Source organism: Sinocyclocheilus grahami, unplaced genomic scaffold (assembly GCF_001515645.1).
Source record: "Sinocyclocheilus grahami isolate Dianchi unplaced genomic scaffold, SAMN03320097.WGS_v1.1 scaffold97.1, whole genome shotgun sequence".
NCBI classification, from domain to species: Eukaryota; Metazoa; Chordata; class Actinopteri; order Cypriniformes; family Cyprinidae; genus Sinocyclocheilus; species Sinocyclocheilus grahami.
Genome location: NW_015505276.1, coordinates 1,184,359 through 1,201,876, shown reverse-complemented (window position 1 = coordinate 1,201,876; position 17,518 = coordinate 1,184,359). Strand labels below are relative to the sequence as shown.

At 35.1% G+C, this 17,518-nt stretch overlaps 1 protein-coding gene across 1 annotated transcript; it reads left to right on the top strand.

Annotated features, from left to right (window-relative positions):
* Positions 1-2,405: 2,405 nt before the first annotated feature.
* Positions 2,406-17,092, top strand: stxbp2 (syntaxin binding protein 2). Its single transcript, XM_016275918.1, has 19 exons — positions 2,406-2,484; positions 3,444-3,493; positions 3,578-3,659; positions 3,939-4,015; positions 4,166-4,241; positions 4,347-4,450; positions 5,782-5,936; positions 6,044-6,128; positions 7,822-7,952; positions 8,107-8,214; positions 8,290-8,347; positions 10,658-10,723; positions 10,812-10,892; positions 12,517-12,658; positions 12,740-12,846; positions 13,057-13,155; positions 13,236-13,321; positions 15,979-16,139; positions 16,275-17,092. Exons 1-19 carry the CDS (start codon positions 2,448-2,450, stop codon positions 16,346-16,348), a joined length of 1,779 nt encoding a protein of 592 aa, XP_016131404.1. The 5' UTR covers positions 2,406-2,447; the 3' UTR covers positions 16,349-17,092.
* The last annotated feature ends 426 nt before the right edge of the window (positions 17,093-17,518 follow it).

Sequence of the window (17,518 nt, the reverse complement as noted above, 5' to 3'; positions counted from 1 at the left end):
AATGTCTTCGCAAATATAAATTCTGTCAGCATTTCCACCATAGACAGAGTTTTGAAAAGACATCAAATGACTATGAAACAACTCTACAAGGTGCCATTTGAGAGGAAGAGTGAAAGAGTGAAGGAGCTGCGGTACCAGTATGTCCAGCTAAACTATTGGTGTGCGCTTAGTGAGTTTTACTGTACTTCTAAGATGCCTGTATTACTTGAAGTTTTAGAAACCCATAAGAAGAGAAAACATTTACTGAACTCTAGAATAAAAATGTACTTTATTTTGTTTCTGCGTAGAGAATCATGGAGTTAGAAGGACATGAAACAACACACATTCTTGTTTTTGTGGACGAGGCCGGGTTCAATCTGTCCAAAGGCCGGAGACGTGGTCGCAATCTCATTGGACACCGAGCCACAACTGACACACCAGGCCAACGTGGGGCCAATATTACAATGTGTGCTGCCATTTCAGAGAATGGTGTGAGCACACATATTCCACACATTGGGCCCTATAATACCCAACTTCTCCTGGCCTTCCTAAACGCACTTTACAGAGACCTGATTCCAGAACAAGAAAGAGGTTTATAGTTATACCACATTTGCCTAATTATGTTGTTGTCTGGGATAATGTCAGCTTCCACCGAACCAACATTGTTAGGGACTGGTTTGCTGCACATGAAAGGATAGCAGTGGAGTTCCTTCCACCATACTCTCCATTCCTAAATCCAATAGAAGAGTTTTTTTCAGCATGGAGCTGGAAAGTATATGATCATAGACCACAAGATCAGATGTCTCTGTTGGATGCCATGAATGCTGCATGTGAGGACATCACAGCTGATCATTGCAGGGGATGTGTGCGGCATTCAAGGAGATTTTTCCCCCGGTGCATGGCAATGGAAAATATCAGATGTGATGTTGATAAATCTATGGCCTGACCAACAAGAGCGACAGGATGTCCACCAAGAATAATGTTTTTCATGGATGTTATTTTGTAGTTATTTGGTATTTTTGTGCATTTGTGGTAACATAAGAAATATGTACAGTAATTGGACAAGCAATATTTCACTTGACATGTAATACATTCGTACAAAAATAAATGTACTGTATAAATACAAATGTTCATCTACTTTTTTCCCTATGAACTATTGACTCCTCTCAACAAATATCAGATTTTTTTTTTTTACAAAACCTTAATTTCCATGGTTGACTGTCATGGTGAAAAAACAACTAAACGTTTTGACCAGTGTGGCTCACACGAGGACAAAAATACTTTATATTTTGGTGGCCTTGGCCAAATTACTAACACGATAACTAGGTTTTGAAGCATTAATGACATGTTTTGGGTGAGTAACTACATTTCGCAGACATGCAATAAAGTTCTGAAGTTCCAGCACACAGTTGTGGCATCACAGTTTAGAGAATGTTACAAATGTGCCAAAGCAATTGAAAAAAACTGTAATTACAGAAAAATGTGTGATTCGTTTTTTTTTGGTTTAGTTTCTAATTTAAAGAAAACAGTGACAAAGTGTGACTTTCATTCACTCATTCAATCAGTCGTTCAACAGGAAACGTTTTAACTTTATTAACACTTCTATTTTTTTTTTTTTTGCATAGATGTATTATAGCAACATGTGAAAATTCAGCTATGAGTTATTTTAAGTATTGAAATATTTTTTGTTTTGCCAGTTAAGCTCAAAGTGCATGTTGGAAGAACGGAGTGGATTTTTACAAATTTCATTTTTAAAGCTAACACTGTACACTGCCACTACACTTTACTGTGCTAACCATATAAAGTATTGTATTTCGGTGTAAATAATGTAGATTCAAAATAAATAACCACTATAGTAACATGAGGGAGTCTAGTTTATTTTATGGTTTAGTTTCTAATTGAAAGAAAACAGTGACAAAGTGTGACTTTCATTCACTCATTCAATCAGTCGTTCAACAGGAAACGTTTTAACTTTATTAACACTTCTATTTTTTTTTTTGCATAGATGTATTATAGCAACATGTGAAAATTCAGCTATGAGTTATTTTAAGTATTGAAATATTTTTTGTTTTGCCAGTTAAGCTCAAAGTGCATGTTGGAAGAACGGAGTGGATTTTTACAAATTTCATTTTTAAAGCTAACACTGTACACTGCCACTACACTTTACTGTGCTAACCATATAAAGTATTGTATTTCAGTGTAAATAATGTAGATTCAAAATAAATAACCACTATAGTAACATGAGGGAGTCTAGTTTATTTTAACGTTTCAGCTAGTGTCTCCATAACCTTAATTTGTGTGATAGACCCCACAAGTGCTATAAAATATTGCCATGGTAACAAGAAGCCTGTTCCCGTGTAATGTTTTCACGTCGAAGACTTTTATTTTGGATTGTATTTTCCGGGTTTTCTTGTCCGTCAGGGCGTGAAGAGTTTGAGTCATTTCTGTCTTCACAGGGAAGTGTCAAGATGGCCCCGAGTGGACTAAAAGCGATCGTAAATGAGAGTAAGTTTGATTTGATTCCGCAATACGGTCTTTTAAGCGCATGCTGTTCATGTAGCAGATGTCTCAGAGCTTACATAATGATATATATATATACAGGCCTGTCAGGATGTAACTTATAATCATAGCAGCAGGTGTACAGTGAGTGCTCGATGCGTCTCAATGGACCTTCCGTGTGAAGCTGCTGAAGTTTGTGCACAAACAACTTCAACAATGTTTAACGACTTTACTGAACACCTTTACTCCTCAGAAATGTCATTTGTGTTAATGGAAGGGACAATAGACTTGTTCTTGCACCGCATTATTTAATATATTGTGGTCTTGTGTGGTCTCACGCCGGACACAATAAAAACACAGGAAATGTCACTTTTTAATTTTTTTTTACTATTTAGACCGTGCACAACACCCTTCACACTATTAATATTGTTGCATTATTACAATATTAATTATTATTACATTTCACCAGACCTGTATTTTGTTCCCATTTATCATAAGCGGCTGTTTGACAAGATTTCGACTCTTCTTTCTTGCCGAATTTGACAATATGTGACCCTGGATCACAAAACCATAATGGTCAGTTTTGGTCAGTTTTTTAAAATTGAGATTTATACACCACCTGAAAGCTGAATAAATAAGCCTCCCATTGATGTATGGTTTGTTAGGATAGGACAATATTTGGTCGAGATCTGGAAAATCTGGAAAATAACTTTTATTAACCAGGGATGTAATTTCGAAAACCAAATCTTAATATTAGTCATTTATTTATTTCTGGTAGTCCTCGTTCTAAAGCAAATACCCCAGAAAGATATTTAACATGCTTAAAAAAACTAAAGCTCATCACCATAAGGCTCAACATCATTGTAAATGCCATAACAAACTGCTTTTTCAAATTTGTACTGCATTAAACACGATAGCTGATGCCGATGTTCTCTAACTACATTGTTGATCTCATTTGTCTGCAGAAATCCTCAGCGGTGTCATCAAGAGTGTGAAGAAAGATGGCGAATGGAAGGTAATATTGGTACAGCAGAGTGAAGTTTTCTTCTTTTCGTTCTGATTCCACGTCATTCGGTGTATCGTTGTTGTGTGTATTTAGGTGCTCATCGTGGATCACATCAGTATGCGGATTCTGTCCTCTTGCTGTAAAATGTCTGACATCATGGCAGAGGGCATTACAAGTGAGTATATTTCTTCTTTTTTTTTCTTTCACAGGTTCAGTATGTGGTAGTGTGATTCTCACAAGGTTTCACTGTGAAACACTTTTCATTATAAAGATGCCACTGAAGTGTGAAAGGTGTGTTTTTTTTTTTTTAACTAGGCTGTTCGCAGTTGCAAATTTTCCATTAATTTTTATTGCAAAATGTGTCAGTGTTAACCTTCACTGGTTGGCCCATGAACCATTAGGACAAATCTTGAATTAAGAAAACAAGATGTGAGCTGTCCTGTTTCCTTCACAGTTGTGGAGGACATTAGTAAGCGGAGGGAGCCGATCCCTAGTCTGGAGGCCATTTACCTCATCTCCCCTTTGCCAAAAGTGAGCGCTCTTTACTACACACATCTCACAGTTGAGGTGTTAATATAATGTCTAGTGTTGTTAAAAATTCTCTTGAAATATATTTTCGTTAACACTCATTGTCTTAAGTATGTTAAAATCATTTCAATTATCTCATATCTGTTTTTCCAGTCAATTCAATCTCTAATTGGTGATTTCAAAGATGCAGCCTTCACATACAAAGCGGCACACATCTTCTTTACGGACAGTAAGAGAGTTGATGTTTTTATTTTGAAGACAGTCCATCATGGTTGCCTAATGTGCATGAACTGTATTTGTGTAGTTATTGTATCTCTGTTCATCCTGCATTCAGCTTGTCCTGATGGGCTTTTTGCTGAACTTGGGAGGTCAAGGGTTGCCAAGGTCATCAAAACCCTGAAGGAAGTCAATGTGGCTTTCATACCATATGAGTCGCAGGTGCGTGGTAGCATTGCAAGCACACAGAGGTGTAAAGAGTTCCTAAAAACCATACTTGAGTAAAAGTACAGATACCTTACAGTGAAAATTACTCCACTACACGTTACAAGTCACCAATTCCAAAACAACTTGAGTAAAAGTCTTAGAGTATCTGATTTTAACAGTACTTAAGTATTTTACTTGTACTAAATATAACGGACTACTAACGGACTACAAACACCACTGGAGACAGGAAGTGACATAAAAGTCCAGGGCAAGGCACAGAGAGCATGAAACAAAAACAAGAAAGAGTTGATTTGTGAGGAGAGCAGTCACATTTATTTTCTAAAACCAAAATAAAACTGAACACCTCAAAATTGCAACAAAAAAAGGTCTCTTCAGTATAATGGATAAACAAAATAATGTTAAGTAAAATTAAAAAGCTGAAGTCTTCTTGCACTGGATGTGCTGGTTTCGGCCTCACTGCCGGCTGCATTCATGTCATCTCTTATATAAAACACCTCTGATTCACAAATACTTGCTAAGGAGCTCGTATTCACATAAAGTAGCCTTGTTGAAAAGTTTGGGTGAGTAAGGGCAAAACGCACAAGATGCAGTACTTTCAGTGACCTGTAATAGGCAATATCACGTCTTTTGCAGCAGAAATAAACTGCTGCAGAAAAAGCTAGGTCCATGCTAAATGTAATGTGTAACTGCAACACTCATTTCAAATGTAGTGGAGTAGAGAGTAAAAGTTGCTAATATCTTTGATACTCAGTACAACTACAAAGTACACGAAAAGATACTCAAGTACAATAACTAATTACATTTACTCCAATACTTTACACCTCTGCAAGCACATAGAGTAACTACCATTCAAAGGTTTGGGGTCGGTAAAATTTTTTAATGTTTTTGAAAGTCTCTTCTGCTCACCAAGGCTGCATTTGATCAAAAATACAGTACAATTGTGAAATATTATTATCATATAAAATAACAATTTTCAAGAAATATTTCTTATCAATTTTGAAAACGCATATGTGCTGCTGTTTTTTTTGTGGTGGAAATCATGATACTTTTTTTTTTTTTTTTAGGATTCTTTGAATAGAAATCCGTTGCATTATATATAAATATAAATAAATATATATATATATATATATATATATATATATGTCTTTACTGATACTTTTTTATCAATTTAATGCATCCTTGCTGAATAAAAGTATTTATTTCTTTAAAAAAAAAATCTTGCTGACCCCAAATGTTTGAATGTGATGTGAGTTTTGCATGAGGTTTTACATTGTCTTAAAAAATACAAATCTAGTTGTTTCTGACACGCTTTGTTTTTGTTGCAGGTGTTTACTCTGGACAACCCCAGTTCCTTCCACACTTTCTACAGCCCAACTCAGACTAATCTAGATGACAGGACCAGGATGATGGAGGCCATGGCCGAGCAGATCGCCACACTCTGTGACACACTGAAGGAATACCCAGCCATCCGCTGCCGCCAGTACTGACGCTCCTTCACTCTCAGTTCGCACGTGCACTTGCCAGTACTTGTAGTTTCCAGGTGTAATATGATTTGTTTGAAGTGTAAACCAAATATGTTTCTCTAAGGGGCCCAAAGGAGAATTTCACCCTGGCTGAGATGGTGATGGACCGTCTAAATGCACATAAAGCAGACAATCCCAGTATGGGAGAGGTGAGATGTTGGGATATTTATGATGCACTAATAGTTTTATTGTTTTTTTCTATCTTGTCACACATATACATCAAACTTTCTTCCGTTTCTTCAATTTAAATGGACACTTCTTAACTGCTGTATCATTTCTTACTCTGTTTTCTGGACTATTTTCTCTTCTCTCTGTTTTTTTTCCCCTCTTCTCGTCTGTCAGCTGATATTCTCCTGAGCTTCAGGTGGGTGTCAATGCAAATCTTGTTTTTGTTTTTTTGTCGTGCTCTGCTGGATCTATGTTCTTACTTTCTTTTGACTTCTAACCTCTCTTCTGTTTTCCCTCGGATCCTTCCTTTCATTTGCTGAACTTTCAGAATATTCGTCAGTTCTTCAGCTGCAGTTACCAGAGCTTGTTCCAATCAGCTTTAGTAAAATAAATAGCAATAGAAAAATAAAGTAGATAAATGATAAATAAAAATAGTCCCTTAAAACCCCCAGTGAACAAGCCTAAGGTGACAGAAGTGAAAGAGAAGGCCCTAGGATGTCTAAGTAGATGAGGGAGGAACCAAGACTCATCTGGGGAGGGTCTCCTCCCCGGGGCTGACACCAGACATTGCGTTAACCAAAACATTTCCAGTTTGTTTGAGTATAAAAAATGTCACTGGACAGTTGGACTTTTTTAAGAATTGTAACGTAATATAGTTATTATCCAGCCTGTTTGGTCATAAAAAGCTGGTGACACCTGTCATTAAAACAACAACACCACCACACTATGGGTACTTCTTCTCATTGGTGACATTTCTTAAAGACTAATTTCTTAAAGAATTTAGTGACAATGTCTGTTGATTATTTTGTGATATATGCTGTTTATAAACATATGCAGGAAAAAAAACAACTACATTTTAATTTTGTTTTAGGAATAACAAAACACAAAAGTGTATATTTGAATAAAATACAACATATGTTTCATGGCTGGTGAGCTAATTTTGGACCCTAGAATCACTAAGATTTCTTTTATTTTCTTTAAAAGAGATTGATACTTTTATTCAGCAATAATGCATTAAAGTGATCCAAAGTGACAGTAAAGACATTTATAATGTTACAAAAGATGTCAAGTAAATGCTGTTCATTTGAACTTTCAATTCTTCAGAGGATCCTAGAAAATTTCTACAAAAAACACACACACACACACATACCTGTTTTCAACAGATAATAATACAAATGTTTTTTTGAGCAGCAAATCTGCATATTAGAATAAAGGATCATGTGACACTGAAGGCTGGAGTAATGATGCTGAGAATTCAGCTTTACATTACAGGAATAAATTAAATTTTAAAATATAATAAAATAGAAAACAGTTATTTTAAAGTATAATAATATTGCACAATATTACTGTTTTTCCCTGTGATTTTCAACATATAAATGTAGCCTTAATGAGCATGAGAGACCTCTTACAAAAAGGTTTAAAAAAATCTTACCAACCTCAAACTGTTAAGCGGTATTATACATTAAAAAGAGAAAAAAAATTAAAATCAAAAAATATTTGTGGAAGATATTGGCTCTATATAGTAAAAGTGACAGACAAGCTTATTAAGCAGACGTCTAATTACGTCTGACATTGAAACCCGTCTAACACACTTGATACATTTCCCTGGTTTGTTGGTTCTTAAAACAATCCTCACTTGAAGGAACTATAATTGCAATTTTTCTTCCTGGACAGGGCACGGATAAAGCTCGCTCCCAGCTGCTTATAGTGGACCGTGGATATGATCCCATCTCTCCAATCCTGCATGAGCTGACCTTTCAGGCTATGACCTACGATCTGCTAGACATCGAACAAGACATTTACAGGTGTGTGTGCTTGTCTGCTTTCCCAGAGATGTCTTTAGTTCCTATCATAATAAAACAAAAGGGTCCATTTTACACTGGTTGTGACCAGTTAGTCTGAGCAGTGGTGTATGAAATCATTACTGGTAGTCTATGAATTGTTGCTTATTGTTGGCAGGTATCAGACGACAGGGATCGGAGAGGCTCGAGAGAAGGAAGTGTTGCTGGACGAGGACGATGAGCTGTGGGTGCAGCTGCGGCACATGCACATAGCAGATGTCACCAAGTAAGAGCAGCTCAGCCTTCACGTCTCCCGCCTCTCTGCTGGCCTTCTGTGCTGATATCTTCTGCTCTGTTTCAGGAAGGTGACGGAGCTGCTACGCACCTTCTGTGAGAGTAAGAGGATGAACACAGACAAGGTACACACACATTCTCTGACGTCACGCTACACGTCATCAGATGTGTCGGTGTCATACAGAAGTTCAGATTTGTTTGCGCTGTCAATTAAAAACGGAGCTTCTTATGGTGCTTTATGGTTTAAAAGAATTCAACAAGCAACCCTTCACATAATAAGGTTCATTGGTTAACAAAACATGTTTTATTGGACTGTCCAGCTTTTTATGCATGTAGAAAACTCTTTTATGAAGTGAACTCACTTAAAGAGTTATTTAGCATAATTTTGCCAGAAAAAGTTGTAGAATTTTTTTCATGTTAATGTAAAAAATCTTGTGTGATATAACTTGTGTTTGTTTGTTTGCTGGTTTTTATTGTATTTGTTATACTTGTATTTTTTAAATTGTCTTTGCCATGAAAATAGCCTAAGATGCGGACATGGCATTAAATAAATATACTACTACTACTACTACTACCCTTTGGTTAACATTAGTTAATGCATTATAACATTTCTAGAGCATTTATTTGTATAGGTTAAAGTTACTTTATAAATATACTGTGGTTCATTAGCTCATGATTGCTCATTATAGTGCTGTCAAACGATTAATTGCATCCAAAATAAACGTTTTGTTTACATAATATATGTGTGTGTACTGTGTATATTTATTATCTGTATATATAAATAAATACACACACATGCATGTATTTTGAAAATATTTACATGTATTTACATTCATATAATTTATATTAGATATAAATATATTTAATATATAAACAACATATTTTTCTGAAATATATACTTGCATGTGTGTGTATTTATATATACATAATAAATATACACAGTACACACAATTTATGTAAACAAAATATTTTATTTTGGATGCGATTAATCGTTTGCGTTTGACAGCACTAAAACTAATGTTAATTTAGACATCTTGAAATTTAAAAGAGTGTGAATGGTAATAAGTGTGAACTGAATGAAGTATTTTCAGACACATAGTTGTATGTTAAGACAGTCTCTTGGCAATTTGTTAGTATTTTACATTTTGGCATATTCATACAAATTTGTATGATTTCATGGCTGGGGTTAGGGGTGGACCTCTAGGTGATTTAAGATGAAATCGCCACCTCGTAAAATAATTACATTTTGGATTGGGTTGGTTAATTGCAATTAAATGACAAAGGATTGTAGTTTAAATTAATATGAAATGCAATTAGCTGTACTTTACTGAACTTCAGCTGAACGCAAGTACATCTTTATGCATAATTAATGCATAATGATTTAAAATGTACTTTAAAGTAAATTTTACAATTTGACCTTGTTACAAATTGTGTACTTAAGTGGCATTTTATTTTATTAATATAATAATATCTAGGGATGCATGATATTGGATTTTTGCCGATATCCGATATGCCGATATTTTTCCAACACATTTTGGCCGATACCGATATATTTCCTTTTGTTTGGAAACAACAAGTCTCTCCTGTGCAGAAATTATAAGAAAAATATTTTTAATTTTGGTTAGTTTTTATTTTTGTTAGAATTAAATAAACAATAATGACAGTACATTTTTTTGACAGTACATTGAAGCTTTGAAAATAACTATAAATAAACTATATATATCAATTGCTGCATTTTCCCCCCCAGAAAGATGCAGTGTTAACCCTAACATTTTATTTTAAGATTTAACATTTATAGATGGTCTAAAGCAAAAGAGTTGTAAACATTCTGAAAATCTTTTCGAGCTTATGATTTGTTTCAAAAATAAAACATATTACACATTAATGAATAAATCAGTATATAAACAATTATTTAATTTACAAGTGTCATGTTTGTCATGTTTTTTTCATGTAAGCTATAGCTTCTGACTTTTAAATCAAAACATACAGATTTTTTTAATGACATCAATTACTGCTTTATTTATTCAGAAACACAGTCTAAATGTTATTTGTGTAGGCTATTTTACTTTTAATTTAATTAGAAGTAGGCCAACAGCACCCCTACAGATTAAAACTCCTTACTGAGCGGGCATTAGGACCACTGCACATGCTATTACCGTTTACTCTATCATACACCGAACGCACTTGCATTCACAGTTTAAATGCAGCGATCCAAAACAGTCAATCTAATCATCATTCAGACAAAACTCGTATGGGTTTGGAACGACATGAGGGTGAGAAAATGATGACAAAGTTTTCATCAAAATGTTCAACTATCCCTTTAAGCACACATTTAACAATCAACACTTCTAATGGGCACGTCTAATTCAAGTTTGATGAAAAACAACAAAGAAATTAAAAGTTTTGTTCCTAATTCATACTCCTTCATCCCTCAGGCCAACGTTAAAGATCTGTCTCAGATGCTGAAGAAGATGCCACAGTACCAGAAAGAACTAAGCCTGGTACGACTTCTCGCACAACTCCTCTTCCTTTTCCCCTTCAAGTGTTAATCTCAAGGTGTCTTAAACTTTTTGTTTGTGTTCTTGACAGTACTCCACCCATCTGAACCTCGCTGATGCCTGCATGAAGAAGTTCAAGAGCTTATTAGACAAGCTTTGTGAGGTGGAACAGGTCAGTGCTTCCTGGTTTGGATTCAGACCAGATTTGATCACTTCTGAAGCATTGTATTAAGCAGTATTATTTCATTTTATGAATTTGCATATGCTCAATATCTTTAAAACACAATTTATACTGTTTATGGGTTGATTTCAGAGGGTCCGTAACTATCTTTCCTTATGTCTAAGCTTCTTATTGTAAATGTATGCAACAGCTTGCGTGCTGAACTTTGACCTGTTGACATAAAATAATGCACAGGAAGCTTTTGCATAATCTTTGAAAGTACCAACAGCATGGTACAGCCATCTCCCTGTTTTATCTATAGCAGATGGAGGGTTTTAACTAAGTGCATTGCTCTGTGTGGCTCATGTTTATAACCAGCTGGTAAGGACTGGACATGACTGCAGCTGATGCAGTTCTTTACGTGCCATATTTCTAGCACTTTGTGGTCTGTTGATGGATAATCTCAACTACTTCCTATTTTGATAGACTCACATGCATATGACTTAAATGCGCATGTGATTACTTAGTACTTATTTTATGTAATTGTTATGTAAATATCTACCTCAACATCTGCCTCTGATTAATGGCTGTGAAGTTCCAGGTTTTTTAATAAAATAAATAATTTTTAAAAATGTAATAAATTACAAACAAAAAATGTCACACCATTAATGGTTATGTTTTGGATATGTCTTACAGGGCAGTAAAATATTACATGTATAATCCCGCTTCCTTGTTTCCTTTGAATAATTCTGTTATCACTAAGTTTAGTTTTATTTAGTTTGTCTCATTAATTTGTACGATTTTTTTTAATCCCAAGTCGTTTAAAAACTGTTTTGTTGTAACAAACAAATGGGGCAAAATAAATGTTGGAATAGAGATTTAGTGTCAGGATTTTTGGTTTCTCATTGGACTGTTTTCATCCCTGAATCACTTTGGATGCTGTTAAATTATTATTAAGCAGCACACCTGTTTTAAACATTAATAATAATAAGAAATGTTTCATTTTTACTAGTGCTGTCAACCGATTAATCGCGATTTAATCACATCCAAAATACAAGTTTTTGTTTACATAATATATGTATGTGTACTGTGTATATTTATTATGTATATGTAAATACAAACACATGCATGTATATTTTTAAGAAAAAATTTATATTTGTATATTAAATATATTTATATATAATATAAATTATATAAATATATACATGTAAATACATGTGAATATTTTCAAAATATATACTGTATGAGCGCGTATTTATATATACATAATAAATATACACTGTACACATACATATATTATGTAAACAAAAACTTTTATTTTGGATGCGATTAATCGCGATTAATCGGTTGACAGCACTAATTTTTACAGATTTTTTTGTCAAATAAATACACATTAGCACATTTTGCTAGAATGAACACCACAGTGTTGGACTTTGTCAGACCATATCTGTATGATATGACTGGAGCCTCCATTGCTTCAGAGTCTGAACACTCGTATCAGTGTGAGATTATGAATTTTAGAACTTTAGAATCTCTGCTCAAGAAGGCACATTGTTTGAGGTATCATTCACGACCTTCAAAAACGGTGTACAATGAAGTATAATGAATTTAAATAATCAATAAACCTTTCCTCTAGGACTTGGCCATGGGATCAGATGCTGAGGGGGAACAGATCAAAGACGCTATGAAGAGTATCGTCCCTGTTCTGCTCAACACCGAGATCGAACCCTACGACAAAATCCGCATCATACTGCTGTACATTTTCCATAAGAAGAAGGGTATGAACACTTGCATTTATGCATGACTTACTTTAAGACTGCTTAATGAATTAAACAGAAGTGATTCATCCATACACACAGGCATTGGTGAAGAGAACCTCACAAAACTCATCCAGCACGCAAACGTGCAGCAGGACAAGAACATCATCACCAACCTGCAGCACCTGGGCTGCCCCATCATTACTGGGGTAAGATGAGATGCTCAGATGTCTGAGGACGGGCCCAGATGCAATCTGTAGATGTCTTTCGTTATTTCCTTATGTCTTTCCTTTCCTTCTTCATGAACATCTGGAGTCATACTGATTTTCTTCATAGGAAATAACTGTCCAGGCTCCTGTGTGGGCCTAAAGATCAATGCGTTATCAAATTACTAACGTATTCTCTGTCTTGTCTTTCAGGGCGCTAATGCTGGTAAGACTCTGTCTGACAGGAAGGAGCGCACAGAATCCACGTATCAGCTCTCCCGGTGGACACCCACCCTTAAAGATGTGATGGAGGTCAGGAAACACTGTCAGTAATAGTTTTATGATCATGTAAGAATGTAAGTATTCTCATTTAAATTCCTTTGGCTGTGCAGAATATCATTGATGACAAGTGTGACAGGAAGCAGTGGCCGTTCCTGTCTGAGCCCGCCCCCATCACCACCACAACCACTACAGTCAGGTACCAGCGCTGCCCACAGCCGTACAGACACTAGAGACATTAGTGATTGAACGGATTTATTACACATTATAATGCAGCTTTTGTATGGGCAGTTTCTATATGTGACGAGTGGGGGCGGGGCCGAGAGCCGTGGGAACGGAGCGAGGCCGGTGGAGTAAAAGGGAGGAGTGACGACAGTGTCGGAGGAGAGAGGACCAGGCCTGGAGTTTCTCCTCCGACACCGTCATCACTCCTCCCTTTTATCCTTCCGGAGCTCCTCCGTGGGACTCGAGACCGGTGAGTGGTCCAGGTGTCGCTCATTATCAATTACTCCACCGCCCTCGCTCCTTACCCACGGCTCTTGGCCCCGCCCCCACTCGTCACACTAGAATTTTAGAGTAAACAGTCAGCTGACCTGACAATATTGAATAAATTGAATAAATATTGAAAAAAAATGTTTTTTTACAACTGATTTACATTTGTACATAATATTGTGGAAAAGTATAATTCAAGTGCTTGCTATTCATTGGAATTATCACCTTATATTAATATCCAAATAATTAAATATTTATAACTCAATGATTTGTACCTGAAAATTTGAAGGTTTTTGATTTAATAGTTTAATAAATTTTTACAACTGAACTTAAAAAAGTACAGCTGTATCCATGAAAAACTATGAGTACATAACTGAGTAAATACTGGTAGTATCACTCACTGTTTTGTTTTGTTTGGCTTTGATTTACTTTGTGTTGTGTTGTGTTGTGTTGTGTTGTGTTGTGTTGTTTATTTTATTATATTTTTGTGTTTTATTTTGTTTTGTTTTGTTTTCACCTCAATGGTACCAGGATCTCCATATACAAATTTAACTAGCTTACAATCCCTACACAATTGTTTTTTTTTGTTTTATTTGGCTTTGATTTACTTAGTTTTATGTTATGTTATGTTATGTTGTTTATTTTATTTTATTATATTTTTTATTTTGTTTTGTTTTCACGTCAATGGTCCCAGGATCTCCATATACAAAAATTAACTATCTTACAATCCCTACACACAATCTGAGTTGAAACAGGAGACATCAGAGAAAGAAATGAAAAAATATAAAAATATATGCATAAATTTAATAAAGCAAAAATAAAAATGTATACATATAAATAAAGGTCGGAGGAGAGAGGACCAGGCCTGGAGTTTCTCCTCCGACACTGTCATCACTCCTCCCTTTTATCCTTCCGGAGCTCCTCCGTGGAACTCGAGACCGGTGAGTGGTCCAGGTGTCGCTCATTATCAATTACTCCACCGGCCTCACTCCTTTCCCACGGCTCTTGGCCCCGTCCCCACTCGTCACACTAGAATTTTAGAGTAAACAGTCAGCTGACCTGACAATATTGAATAAATTGAATAAATATTGAAAAAAAACCCCTGTTTTTTTACAACTGATTTACATTTGTACATAATATTGTGGAAAAGTATAATTCAAGTGCTTGCTATTCATTGGAATTATCACCTTATATTAATATCCAAATAATTAAATATTTATAACTCAATGATTTGTACCTGAAAATTTGAAGGTTTTTGATTTAATAGTTTCATACATTTTTACAACTGAACTTAAAAAAGTACAGCTGTATCCATGAAAAACTATGAGTACATAACTGAGTAAATACTGGTAGTATCACTCACTGTTTTGTTTTGTTTGGCTTTGATTTACTTTTTGTTATGTTATGTTGTGTTGTGTTGTGTTGTTTATTTTATTATATTTTTGTGTTTTATTTTGTTTTGTTTTGTTTTCACCTCAATGGTACCAGGATCTCCATATACAAATTTAACTAGCTTACAATCCCTACACAATTGTTTTTTTTTGTTTTATTTGGCTTTGATTTACTTTGTTTTATGTTATGTTATGTTATGTTATGTTATGTTGTTTATTTTATTTTATTATATTTTTTATTTTGTTTTGTTTTCACGTCAATGGTCCCAGGATCTCCATATACAAAAATTAACTATCTTACAATCTGATATTCCAATGAAAAGCAAACATCATTAATGTTTTATTTTAGAATTCTTTTGCATTATTAATTGAACAGACTCAAACAATGTGGCTAATTTTATTACCTTTTTAAAATTATATTAGTATTAAGTATATGGATACACACAGAACACAAATTAAGAATGAACCATGAACAGAATCTTTTTTGCTCTAAACTGTTGAGGTTTCAAAGCTACAAGCGACACACTACTTTGCATGTGGTCTGACGTTACTGTCGAATCCTATTGCAGCAGCGCACGGTTTGGACACTGGCACAAAAACAAGTCTGCCACAGAGTACCGCAGCGGCCCGCGCCTCATCATCTTTGTGATTGGTGGCGTGACGCATTCAGAGATACGCTGTGCTCATGAGGTGACCCGGGCCACCATACTGATATTCCAATGAAAAGCAAACATCATTAATGTTTTATTTTAGAATTCTTTTGCATTACTAATTGAACAGACTCAAACAATGTGGCTAATTTTATTACCTTTTTAAAATTATATTAGTATTAAGTATATGGATACACACAGAACACAAATTAAGAATGAACCATGAACAGAATCTTTTTTGCTCTAAACTGTTGAGGTTTCAAAGCTACAAGCGACGCACTACTTTGCATGTGGTCTGACGTTACTGTCGAATCCTATTGCAGCAGCGCACGGTTTGGACACTGGCACAAAAACAAGTCTGCCACAGAGTACCGCAGCGGCCCGCGCCTCATCATCTTTGTGATTGGTGGCGTGACGCATTCAGAGATACGCTGTGCTTATGAGGTGACCCGGGCCACCGAGGGCAAATGGGAGGTTCTGATTGGTGAGAAGCAATATTACGTAGACGTAGTTTACGTAATATTACGTAGTTGACAACACAGCGTATTACGTAGTTTAAAGCACAGCATTTAATGTTTTCAGAGTTGTTTAAAATGTCAAATATCATTTTCTTCTGCAGGATCGTCTCACATTCTTACTCCAACCAACTTTCTGAATGACCTGAAGAATTTGGACCAGCCTGCACCCGTTTAGCAGTACATCGCTGAAGAGATCGATCCCTCTGAACTCATGTGAAGCCTGAGACTCTGAAGTAGTGATTCTCTCAAATGACCAGTAAAAAGACACATTTTAGATCTTGCTTACTAATTATTTGCGGTCTTTTAAAGTAGTCATTTTAATTACGCAAGTTAAACTGGTAGTATATGTATGTATATATATTAAAGCTGTTGAAGACTGATGTTTAAGTTAAAAGAAAAATTATATATATATATATATATATATGTATGACAATGTATGTGAAATTATTTGAGAACTTACTGCCAAAAGCTTATAATTGTGCAGATAAGTGGATTAAATCTTGCCTTGCATCATTTAAGAATCAGTCCTGTCAAGTTCTGATGTGATTTGAAGACCTCTTTAGACCTGCAGACTGGAACAAATGATCACAACTGGATTTCTGGTTTATCGTACTGCTACTGTAAAGCTGCACAATGTAGAAACAAACAATTTTTGCAGTTTATACTATAAAGCAAGATAAGCATGCTTATAGTACAGTTGCCTGTTTTTGATCTCCAGTCAGGGTTTTGTTATATTTTCTGCCGCTGTGTTGGTGAAGGCATCAGTATAAATGTTTTTTTTTTGTTGTTATTCATGCTCTGAACTTGTGCACTTTCTTCTTTTACTGTTACGTTATCACATATAGGTGGATGTGGTTCACTGGGTATTTTTGTTTGTTGTCTATGTTAATGATTCTAAATAAATTTTGCTTATGCATCACTCCAGAAAGAGATGCTTGACTATAACAAGTTTCATCTTGCTTTCTGTTTATGATCGATATATCATATGATTGATATAGGTAGACCAACGTTCAAAAATTAAGGTCAGTATTTAGTTGTTGTTGTTTTTTTTTAAAGAAATTAATTATTTTATTCAGCAAGGATGCATTAAATTGATTAAAAGTGACCGTATGACATTTATAATGTTACAAATACATTTATAATGTTCTATTTCAAATGCTGTCAAAAAATCTATACATTTTGATCCTGAAAAAAGGTATCACAGTTTCTACAAAAATATTAATTAGCACAATTGTTTTCAACATTGATAATAACGTTTCCTGAGCAGCAAATCGCCATATCAGAGTGATTTCTGAAGGATCATGTGACACTGAAGACTGAAGTAATTTAAGGTCAGTATTTAGTT

Excerpts from the sequence above, each read along its gene's own strand:
- stxbp2 (XM_016275918.1), top strand. The coding sequence starts at position 2,448 with ATGGCCCCGAGTGGACTAAAAGCGATCGTAAATGAGA. Across the intron at positions 4,451-5,781 it reads TCATACCATATGAGTCGCAG|GTGTTTACTCTGGACAACCC; the intron begins GTGCGTGGTAGC and ends TTTTTGTTGCAG. Across the intron at positions 13,322-15,978 it reads ACCACAACCACTACAGTCAG|CAGCGCACGGTTTGGACACT; the intron begins GTACCAGCGCTG and ends ATCCTATTGCAG.